At 36.4% G+C, this 12500-nt stretch overlaps 3 protein-coding genes across 12 annotated transcripts in view; 1 reads left to right on the top strand and 2 right to left on the bottom strand.

Moving 5' to 3' along the window:
- tmem117 (transmembrane protein 117) overlaps positions 1-7445 on the bottom strand; it is a 53575-nt gene extending 46130 nt beyond the window's left edge. For 4 of the 8 annotated variants that reach the window (XM_073941960.1, XM_073941959.1, XM_073941952.1 and 1 more), the window contains exons 1-2: positions 7305-7445; positions 1132-1440 (exon numbers count right to left, since the gene is read on the bottom strand). Coding sequence is in view for 5 of the 8 variants with exons in the window: in XM_073941952.1 (XP_073798053.1) it covers positions 1132-1440; positions 7305-7335 (340 nt within the window). In the remaining 3 variants the exon portion in view is untranslated. 8 annotated transcript variants of the gene reach the window in all.
- twf1a (twinfilin actin-binding protein 1a) overlaps positions 1-12500 on the top strand; it is a 606573-nt gene that overhangs the window by 581210 nt on the left and 12863 nt on the right. Inside the window, 3 exon segments of one of the 2 annotated variants that reach the window (NM_199725.1) lie at positions 8508-8565; positions 10716-10793; positions 12065-12243. In NM_199725.1, the coding sequence (NP_956019.1) occupies positions 8541-8565; positions 10716-10793; positions 12065-12243 (282 nt within the window). In that variant the 5' untranslated portion in view covers positions 8508-8540. 2 annotated transcript variants of the gene reach the window in all.
- Positions 11126-12500, bottom strand: part of irak4 (interleukin-1 receptor-associated kinase 4) — a 24205-nt gene continuing 22830 nt past the window's right edge. Inside the window, exons 11-12 of one of the 2 annotated variants that reach the window (XR_012399794.1) lie at positions 11889-12241; positions 11127-11453 (exon numbers count right to left, since the gene is read on the bottom strand). The gene's annotated coding sequence lies outside the window, so the exon portion shown is untranslated. Of the gene's footprint in view, positions 12242-12500 lie in introns of both variants that reach the window. The other variant, XM_073941846.1, reaches the window with a different exon arrangement.

Genomic DNA, 12500 nt, shown 5'->3' with positions numbered 1-12500 from the left:
TAGAAAAATCTAATAAAAATAAAGTAAAATAAAATAAAAAAGTAAAATAAAACAATTTTTTTTATTAAAATAAATTAAAATAAAATACAAAATAAAATACAATGAAATAAAATAAAGCATAAATGGGTTGCAAATGAAGTCAAATAAAATAAAATAAATTAAAATAAAAATCAAATAAAAAAGTAAAATGAAGTAAAACAAAACAAAGATAATCAAATAAATCAAAATCAAATATAAATGAAGTAAAACAAAACAAAGATAATCAAATAAATCAAAATCAAATATAAATGAAGTAAAACAAAACAAAGATAATCAAATAAATCAAAATCAAATATAAATGAAGTAAAACAAAAATAAAACATAAATAAAATAATAAATAAAAAAGGAAGTAAAATCAAATAATACAAAAATAAATAATAAAGTAAAATAAAATAAAACGCGAAATAAACAAAAATAACAAAATAAATTAAATCAAACAAAAATTACTAAAATTAAAGAATACAAAAAATTTACACAAATTTATTACAATTAAAATAATAAAAAAATAAAATAAAACAAAAATAGAATAAAATTATGTAAAATCAATTCAAAATTAGGAAAAGAATCAAATAAAAAATTAAGTAAAATCAAATAAAAATAAACTAAAATCTAATAAAATAATAAAAAATTAATTCATGAATTAATTAAATAAAGTCAGAGAGAACTCTAACATTATCAGTGAGCGTCGTATCGAACAGTCGTCTGTGGAAGATGACAAGTTTCTAATATTCTCTTTTGGCGCAGTGGTTAGCAACATTGCCTCACAGCAAGATGGTTCGAGTCTCGGCTGGGTCAGTTGGTGTTTCTGTGTGGAGTTTGCATGTTCTCCACGTGTTGTTGTTGGTTTCCTCCGGGTGCTCCTGTTTCTTCCACAGTCCAAACACATGCGCTATAGGGGAACTGATCAACTACGTAGTGTATGAGTGTGTGTGAATGAGTGTGTATGGGTGTTTCCCAGTACTGGGTTGCAGCTGGAAGAGTTATTTATTGCGCTGTGGTGACCCCTAATGAAAAAAGGTACTGAGACGATAGTATATTAATGCAAGATCTTCTCTAACATCATCAGTGAAAGTGAGCGTGAACTCAACGTACCGAAGAGTCGCCTGTGGAAGATGAATTTCCCTGCGATGAGTCCGCAGATGATGGCCAGCACCCACAGCAGCACCTTCAGGACGCTCCAGAATCCAGCAGGGTATTTGCTGATGATGAAGCTGAAGCAGTTCCCCACCACGCTCATGTGCGCCTCCTTCTGGCTGTGAGAAACCGGATCCTCCGCGAAGATCAGGAAGTTGAAGAACGTGACCAAATACGAGACCAGCAGGCGACTCCACGGGTGCTGGAAATAATAGCGGAAACGGCCGATGATCTCCATCCGCCGCAGGACGCCCAGACACCGGCCCCCTGGACACACATATGCATACAGAGACAGGTGAAATATGCTATATTAATATTTACATTCAAAATAACTCAACAAAATATTGGCGGCGCAGTGGTGTCGCACTGTGGCCTCACAGCAAGAAGGCCACTGGTTTGAGTCCCGGCTGGGTCAGTTGGTGTTTCTGTGTGGAGTTTGCATGTTCTCCCTGTGTTGGCGTGGGTTTCCTCCGGGTGCTCCGGTTTCCTCACAGTGTGTGTGTGTGTGTGTGTGTGTGTGTGAATGAGTGTGTGTGTGTGTGTGTGAATGAATGTGTATGGGTGTTTCCCATAATTATGTGTATGGGTGTTTCCATGGGTGTTGCAGCTGGAAGGGCATCCACAGTGTAAACATATACTGGAATAGTTGGTGGTTCATTCCACTGTGGCAACCCCTGATAAATAAAGGGTCTAAGCTGAAAAGAAAATGAATGAATGAAAATAAAATATTAATTTTATTTCATAAATAAAAAAATCTAAAACAAAATCTTTTTAAATAAAACAAAATAAAAACAATGGGAAAAATGACAATAAATAATACAATTTAAATAAATAAAAAATAGATGGAAAATAAACATTTTATAAAAATAAATTTTAAATAAAAGAAAACTTAAATTTTAATAAAACTTAATAAATAAATTAAAGTTTAATGAAGTTCAAAAATCTAAATATATATCAAATAAATTATAAATTAAATAAAAAATGTAATTAATTAATCAAAAATGTATTCAATCAAATTTAATAAAATGTAAATTACAGCATAAATGTAAATGACATGAAAGGCCAATAAAATTAAAAATCACAAATATATGCTTAATAAATTTAAATACATTAAAAATTAATGTTAAACTAATTATTAAATAAAATAAGAACAAATTTATAAAACAAAATATAAATAAACAAAATGCACATTTTACTCAAACATTTTGTAACACTTTAGTTTAGGTCACAATTCATAGTGAAAATATAAAAAAAACGAAATAAAAATTAAGTAAAATAAAATGTTATATATATATATATATATTATATTATATAATGGAAAAATAGAATAAAATTATTTTAAACAAAATAAAAAATAATTAAATCAAGATCAAATAAAAATAAAAATTAAGTAAAACAAAATAATTCATTTTCTTTTTGGCTTAGTCCCTTTACTGTTCTGGGGTCGCCACAGGGGAATGAACCGCCAACTTACACCCAGTATATGTATTACGCAGCGGATGGCCTTCCAGCTGCAACCCATCACCGGGAAACATCCATACACACTCATACACTACAGACAATTTAGCCTACCCAATTCCCCTATAGCGCATGTGTTTGGACTGTGGGGGAAACCGGAGCACCCGGAGGAAACCCACGCCAACACGGGGAGAACATGCAAACTCCACACAGAAACACCAACTGACCCAGCCAGGACTCGAACCAGCGACCTTCTTACTGTGAGGCGATTGTGCTTAAATAATATTAGACTAGATGTTCTTCAAGACACTTCTATACAGCTTAAAGTGACATGTAAAGGCTTTACTTGGGTAATTAGGCAGGTTATTGTATAATGATGGTTTGTTCTGTAGACTATCGCGAAAAAAATATATAGCTTAAAGGGACTAATAATATTGACCTTATGACAATAATATTTAATAAAAAAAATTAAAAACTGCTTTTATTCTAGCCGAAGTAAATCAAATAAGACTTTCTCCAGAAAGAAAAAAAATGTTTTCAGACATACTGTGAACATTTCCTGAATCTGTTCAACATCATTTGGGAAATAATTAAAAAAGAAAAATTAAAGGGGGCGAATAATTCTGACTTCAACTGTATATAAATCCTGGAGGGACTGAACAGTGTGTTTATCATGGTCGGAATGTGTCACAGAACACACACACACACACACACACACACACACACACACACACACACACACACACACACACACACACACACACACACAGATGTTCAGTGCTGAAAATATCACACAGTAGTGTGTGTGTATTTATGATGTCAACATCGAGCGCAAATAACTGCTGCTCGAGCCACTCACAGAGAGAGTGTGTGCGCGCGCGTGTGTGTGTGTTAAAATATCAAAAAAAGTCTATGAAAGATATATATATATATATATATATATATATATATATATATATATATATATATATATATATATATATATATATATATATATACATACACAGTATGCAATGTTGAGTTTGTATTGTAATTGATCATTGTCATGTGTTTTTGATGCGTGTGACTGTATAATGATTTTAAAGCATTCAGGTAAAATAAATTGAACCCTTTGTGACTTACTTTATTAAATTATTTAGATTTTATCATCCAGTTACTGTACTGGAATACTGTTAGACTCAGGAAAGGATCGAACACTTTTTTTCAGTTGTGTTTTTGTTTTAATAGTATTTATAGACTGTTCTGCATGAAAATACTCGCAAATGCAGAAACACACTGCAGATGGCACAGAGCACAATGACAATGTGCTGAGGGACCCCACAAAGCGAATAGATTGTTTATTAGAGTTGATGGAGAAGCACTCCCACTGCACTATAAAACACAATATCATGCTGCACTAATATAGATATATATATATGAGTGGTGCGGTGGTCACCCGCTGTGTAAAACATATGCTGGATAAGTTGACAGTTCATTCCGCTGTGGCAACCCCAGATTAATAAAGGGACTAAGCCGAAGGAAAATTAATAAATGAATATTACATATATATATATTTATAAATGTATAGATAAGTATGCAATGTATGTATGTATTCGTATGTGTGTGTGTGTGTGTGTCTGTGTATATATATATATATATGAGCAATATCACACGAGTAGCCGTGCGATATGGCTGTATATCGGCACTGGTGGGAGGCATGCGATCACTTAAGGCTGATTTATACTTCTGCGTCAAACGTCGGCGTATGCTACGGCGCTGACGCATAGCCCTTCGCCGTGGCTGACGTGCACCTCTCAAAAATTGTAACTACATGTCGCAACGATGCGTAGCGCAAGCTCTGTGATTGGTCGGCTTGGTAGCGCTGACGAGTCTGGGCGGGACCGAGAGCCGCGTGAATGGCACGAGCTGGACGCGAGCCTGATGGAGTGATTGTTTACAAGTGTGGAGTCCCGTGAAGGAGCTCCGGATGGAAAGTTTTGTTTTGTGTTTACCTCATAGTTAAAGTTGTTGCACGTCAGCCGGTTCCTGCCTCAAAATGAGCGAGTTTGAGCCACTTGTACATCCCGGAAGTGTTCAGGAAAAGCAAAACAGCAGTGAAGAACACACTCGACACAGAGGAACATTTACACCTCACTGCCCACTAGCGTTTCAGAAGTGTGAATGCAGACCAACAGAGACAGCAGCAGAAGTATAAATGCACAGCTACGCACATTGCATGCGCCGTGGGTTACGCCGGTCACCTGACGCAGAAGTATAAACCAGGCTTAAGTGCCCCCACCAGTGCCGATATACAGCCATAATCGCACTGCTACTCATGTGTGTGATATTGCGTTTATACAACAGTTTGATGGCACAATTGTGTATATAAAAACAAAATCAAACATGGAGAGTCTCAAAAACCCTTTTGTATGAGGAACTACTTTCTTCCGCGTTGGATTCAAATCATAGCTGACAGTTAAACAGCTGAGCAAGCATCTTTTACACTGTAGATCTGTAGTGTCTGCTTATTGCTGGCTGTTTGTGGGCGGAGTAATACACAAAGGGTAAAGAGGCTGTACGAGTGCTGATATTGCAGAATATCGCACGGCTATCAGCCAATCAAATTCGAGAACCAGACAGAACTGTTGTATGAATACACACATACACATACACACACACACACACACACACACACTGTTCATAATTAGAAATGTTTATAAACTCGTTTTTTATTATATAAAATATAGAATAAACAAAATACATAACATTTAAATAAATAAAAACAAATATATTTTAAATAAACAAATAACAATAATATAAATACATAATATACACACACATACACACATATCCATCTATCTATCCATCTATCTATCTATCTATCTATCTATCTATCTATCTATCTATCTATCTATCTATCTATCTATCTATCTATCTATCTATCTATCTATCTATCTATCTATCTATCTATCCATCTGAGAAAGTATATGTTAACATTATATTGTAAAATCTGTTTATATTTTCAAAGCAGTTGAAGAGTTATAGGATCAGAAAAATATATATCTGGAAACATATTTTAGATTTTAAATGAGAAAAATAGAGATGTGTTATGGATGTGACAAGTTAGCGAGTTTACAGCACACAACACGCGTTGTAGAAATTCTGTGGATTAAACTGCACAACTCAAAATAAATAAAGCTTATGAAAAGGAGAAGCGTCGGCTCATTATAGAACACAAATAATTGATTTTATTTAAAAAAATTTTTGTTGCATTTATGAGGAAAAAGCTCCGTTATGGATGTGACCAATGTGAAATTGGCACTTGTGTGATTTTGGTAAATCAAATATTATTGTTTTACCAAATATAACCAGATTTATTTTAAAAGGCAACATTGGACAATTTCAGAAAGTTTGGGTCTCTTTCTTTTGTCACTTCGTGGGGAATTCTTCCCTTAAAGCAATGTATTGTAACTAAAAAGTTGATTTGATTATCACTGTGTTGTATACTTACAGGCTGGGCTTGAGGTGTTTGTTTTGTTTTGTTTTTGTTTGCTATTGTAAATGTATGCTTATCAGAAAACTAATCCTGGAATCTGTGATTATTGTAAGTTTATTCAATGACCAAATAAAAAAAACTTATTTGACAAAAAGCACTGTAAAATACTTTCTTGCACAATAAACGCAGATACAGTTTCCATATTATGGCAAAAACTTAACTTTGTTCATGGCAAGGTTGACATTTGCATGAAATTGCTCATATATATATATATATAAATATATATATATATATACACACACACACACACACACACACACACACACACACACATACATATGAAATGTTCACAGTTTGTCTGATAATATTTGTTCTTCTGGAGAAAGTCTGATTTGTTTTATTTTGGCTAGAATAAAAGCAGTTTTTCATTTTTAAAACACCATTTTAAGGCCAATGTTATTAGCCCCTTTAAGCTATATTTTATTCGATAGTCTCCAGAACAAGCCACCGTTATACAATAACTTGCCTAATTACCCTAGTGAAGCCTTTAAATGTCACTTTAAGCTGTATAGAAGAGTCTTGAAGAATATCTAGTCTAATATTATTTACTGTCATCATGACAAAGAGAAAATAAATCAGTTATTAGAGATATATAACTAAAATAAATAAATAAACTAAATAAATATACCACTATGATATTGACATATTATATACACATTTCTAAATAATATATATATGTAATACATACATAATAACACACAAGTTAACACACGGTATGTATGTGTATGTATAAACTATATACATAACACACACACACACAAAGACAAACAAACAAACACAGAGTGATGTGTGAGCTGGTCATGTTTACATTTACTGTTCCAGCAGTGCCTGAAGCTCTTCTCCTCATTAAATCACAGTAAATCTCAGTGAATCCGCGTAAATCACTGTAAATCAGGGTAAATCAGGATGACAGTGAGCCTCAGATCAGCGCCGATCAAACTGATTAATAACGGTCATTTGCGTTTACCCGCCGCTATCAGCACGTGTGTGTGTGTGTGTGTGTGTGTGTCCGCTATTCCAGCATGTTCGAGACACACACACACACACACACACACACACACACACACACACACACACACACACACACACACACACACACACAGATGTAAATGTTAAAACAGTAATGTATTAGTCTTACTCAGACAGTCGTGTAGAGACTGAGAGCTCATCGCCGCTGCAGTGTGTATTCCTCAGAAGAAGAAGAAGAGAAAAACAACATGGAGAATCTCTAATAATATCAGCATCTCCCTCTCTCTCTCCCTCTCTCCCACACACAAACACCTGCTTCTCCCGCGGTTGTTGCTATAACGGGATACCGCTCCGACCGGAAGTCAACGAGAATTATTTAAATAATTTAATAAATCTCGCATTATTTTGTGTTTTATTTACGTCCACACATACCCGAGCCCCAACCTATCCCTCACAGTAACGTAAAAATTGTATTTATTGTTGTACAGTGTCACAGAAAATATGCTCTGTGGATGTGCGCATGCTCAGGTATCCGCAGCTGTATATTCTCTGCTCCACCGTCTAATATCCTTTTATTTGTGTTGCTTTAATCAATTTATTTAGCTGCTTATGTTGTTATTTGATTTATATTTTTGTTGTACTCATTTTGTTAATTTTTAAATATTTATTGATGAGTAAAAACAGTAAATTAATAAATACTAGTCATTATAAATGTGAATACGACATTACCCAATAGTATTTTCATTTAATTTTTTTTGTAGTTTATAGATTGATTTATTATTATTTTTCTTACTAAAACGAAATAATTACATCATTATTATTATGAATATTATTGTTGCTTAAAAGGTGTTCAGTCACATCATCTGAAACGTCGTTTTTGTTGTTGCTATTATTGTTTTATTTGTAATATTGTCCATTCACAGCATCTGAAATAAAATATTAGTCTTGTTTTTCTTCCCTTATAAATGTATATTTTAACCTAAAATGGCGTATTTGTTTTTAAACATTATTTTATTGTGTTAAATGAGCTAAACAATGACCTAATTTGCAGCTATTAAGCTGAAAATAATCAACACCAACACTTTTTAGAGTTGCTTTACTGTTGAATGAGACTAAATGATGTACATTATTGATAATTTATGAGTAAAACATCTGGATTTAATAATAAAACACAATTGTATGCAAGTTTAACAAATCCTTCAACATCTCCCCGGGTGTGCTGAAATAAATACCGATTGGGAATATTATCAGACTGCCGCTAAATATAAAAATAGACTTCTACACGGACCCGTGAACTGCTCGCGCATGCGCAGTGTGGAGGGCGTGTCAGTGAACGGGACGTCACCGCCGCCCGCTTCCTTCTTCCGGGATCGCGAGTGTGCAACATCCTCCGCCGAGAGAAATCATGTCTCATCAGACGGGCATTCAGGGTAAGATCTGCACATTATCATCATTATTATGAATTATGATGAGGCTCATTTATGATTCAGAGTCAGAGAGGGGATCAGCGGAATCTGTGGATAAAGCAGAGGCGCGCTCAGATTGATGATCAAACCAGATAATAGATGATCAAGTCTATGTGTGTGTGTGTGTGTGTGTGTGTGTGTGTGTGTGTGTGTGTGTGTGTGTGTGTGTGTGTGTGTGTGTGTGTCGCGCCTCCCGTCATGAGCGCGCAGACCAACGCCTCATCAGTACAGGACACACACACACACACACACACACACACACATATCAGTGCAGGACAAACACACACATCAATTCTGTATCACAATAACAAACACACTCATACATCAGTGAAGTAAAACACACAACATCTTACATCAATGCTTGACACACACAATCACACATCAGTGCAGTAAAACACACACACGCACACACACAACATCATACATCAGGGCAGCAACACACACAATCATACATCAGTAAAACACACACATCACACAAAATCATACACCAGTGCAGGGCAGCAACAAACATACACACACACACACACACATCACAGCATACGCACACAATCATACATCAGTAAAACACACACATCACACAAAATCATACACCAGTGCAGGGCAGCAACAAACATACACACACACACACACAATCATACATCAGTAAAACACACATCACGCATCAGTGCATGACAGAAACGCACACATCAGGGCAGTAAAACACACACACAACTCACAAAATCATACATCAGTACAAGACAGAAACACACACACTGACAACACACAAACACATTACAGTATACAAACACACACACAATCACACATCAGTAGTGTAGGGCAATAACACACACATGCACGCACACATCAGTAGTTTTGGACAGAAACACACACATACATCAGTTCAGGAATACACACAGAAACACACACATACATCAGTGCAGGAATACACACACACACACACACATCAGTAGTTTTGGACAGAAACACACATACATCAGTGCAGGAATACACACACACACACACACACACATCAGTAGTTTTGAACAGAAACACACACATACATCAGTGCAGGAATACACAAACACACACACACACACACATCAGTAGTTTTGGACAGAAACACACACATACATTAGTGCAGGAATACACACACACACACACACACACACACACACACACATCAGTAGTTTTGGACAGAAACACACACATACATCAGTGCAGGAATACACACACACACACACATCAGTAGTTTTGGACAGAAACACACACATACGTTAGTGCAGGAATACACACACACACACACACACACACACACACACACACACACACATCAGTAGTTTTGGACAGAAACACACAAACATATATCAGTGCTAGACAAACACCAGGTGGTGCAGTGGGTAGTGCTGTCGCCTCACAGCAAGAAGGTCGCTGGTTTGAGTCCTGGCTTGCTTAGTGTTTCAGTGTGGAGTTTGCATGTTCTCCCCGTGTTGGTGTGGGTTTCCTCCGGGTGCTCCGGTTTCCCCCACAGTCCAAACACATGCGCTATAGGGGAACTGATCAACTACACTGGCTGTAGTGTATGAGTGTGTGTGAGAATAAGTGTGTATGGGCGTTTCCCAGTACCTCATTGCAGCTGAAAGGGCATCCGCTGTGTAAAATGTGCTGATAAGTTGGCGGTTCATTCTGGTGTGGCGACCCCAGATTAATAAAGGGACTATATATATATATATATATATATAATATGTAAGGAAAGTTTTAGCGATTTGTTTCTACATTCTCAAGTTGTCGGCATTGCTGTTGTTTAAAGATTTTAAAGTAGTTATTAGTAGACCAACGTTGTACAAACACACTTTACACACCATTACGAATCTGACCGTGAAAGTAAAATGTGCACGCTACTAAAGCAGAGCCTCTGTATTTTGGTTTACGTACAGTATGTTGCCCCTTGTGTCTGTTAGATGAATTGCAGCAGTCGTTTTCATCTGAAACAACCAGTTAAACAAAATACCCACAATTACAATTTAAATTAAATTGAACACACACACACACACATCGCTCTAGATCAGTGTAAATGTGTTCCCTCACCTGTCGGAGTGTGTTCCTGTAGTAAATGTGTGTGTTATGTGTGTTTCCAGCTGCTGACGAGGTAAAGGATGTGTTCGGCAACGCCAGAAACGGACAATACAGACTGCTGAAGATCGTCATCGAAAACGGTACAGTCATTACTATACCACCGACAGACACGTCATGCATAACGATTTACTGAATAATACATAAACAATACTCGATAATAAAGAATAATCGTCTACGAAAATATGCTAATTAGCATTTAATCGCGGCAGTGTTGAGAATAAGCCTATGATTATAAATAGGTGAAACTAAGCTTTTTAAAACTTCGTAACAACTAAACTGATTGTGTTGCCGAATGATTCACTGTTTCGAAGTGTTTGAATCTCCACACGCTGGTGACACCTGCTGGTCAAAACTGTAAAAACAACACAAATAAAAAAAAAAGTAGAAGCAATCAAATGCACTCAGCAGAATTCACTTTACAGAATTCAACGCCCAACATGGTCATCGAAGACAGATCTTTACTATACAACAGACAAAAACATCATGCATAATGCTTCTGATATACTGAATAATACATGACAAGTAATATAATAAACAATACTCAATAATAAACATTAACCGTCTACGATATTATGCTAATTGATGTTATATCGTTTTGCTATTGCAGCTGGAATAAGCCTATAATAGGCAAAACGAAGTGGTTTAAAACTTCGTAACAACTGAACTGATTGTGTTGCCGAATGATTCGCTGTTTCGAAGTGTTTGAATCTCCACACGCTGGCGACACCTGCTGGTCAAAACTGTAAAAACAACACAAATAAAAAAAAAGTAGAAGCAATCAAATGCACTCAGCTTATCATCTAATATAATGAAATATCATGTGCCTATATATTATTACTTTACTAACTATAAATATTGATAGCTTTTAGTTTTACAGATGTCTTATTAAACGTCTACAAACTCATAAAACTGATCCGAGAGCAGGTAAAAACTATGAAACCTGTTCAGTGATTCGCCACTAATGACGTAACGGAGCTTCGTTTACTGAAATCATGTGACCTGGCAATATGATAGATGATCTGAACCACTGATTCAAACAAAAAAAAAAAGATTTGAAAAAAGATTGGTAAAGGTTTCGAATCTTCATGAAGCACTGATTCAGAAGCAGCCGTCACTAGCTGTTAGATAATAACACGCGTCTTTTCATCAGATATGTAATGTCACAGCAGCAGTACCTGTGAAGGAATCCTCCAGCACAGGTGACTTTATTCAGACGTTACCACTGACATCATCAGAGGCGGAGCAGGAGATCTGAGCGACTCTTCGCGTTTCCTTCCTGAATGATTCTGTTTCTGAATGAGTCGTTTGAGTCGTGGTTCAGTTGTGGTGTTGTTGGTTGTCGTGGTTACAGAGGAGCTGGTGTTAGGCCTCACCAAGCCGGCGAGCCGCAGCTGGGAGGAGGATTATGACGCTCTTCTACTTCCTGTGCTGGAGCAGGATCTGCCGTGCTACATCCTGTTCCGCCTGGACTCCAGCAACAGCCTGGGCCACGAGTGGATCTTCATCGCCTGGTCACCTGACCACTCACCTGTAAGAGACACACACACAATCACACACACTCACATGACCACTCACCTGTAAGAGACACACACACAACTGACCACTCAACTGCAAGAGAGACAAACAATCATACACACTCACATGACCACTCACCTGTACGACACACACACACACACACACACACACACACACACACACACAATCATACATGCACCTGACCACTCAACTTTAAGACAAACACACCAGACCACTCACCTGTCAGAGATACACACACACACACACACACT

Source organism: Danio rerio, chromosome 25 (assembly GCF_049306965.1).
Source record: "Danio rerio strain Tuebingen ecotype United States chromosome 25, GRCz12tu, whole genome shotgun sequence".
Taxonomy (NCBI): Eukaryota; Metazoa; Chordata; class Actinopteri; order Cypriniformes; family Danionidae; genus Danio; species Danio rerio.
Note: the sequence above shows the minus strand (reverse complement) of the source record. Positions and strands in the feature narration are given on the sequence as shown.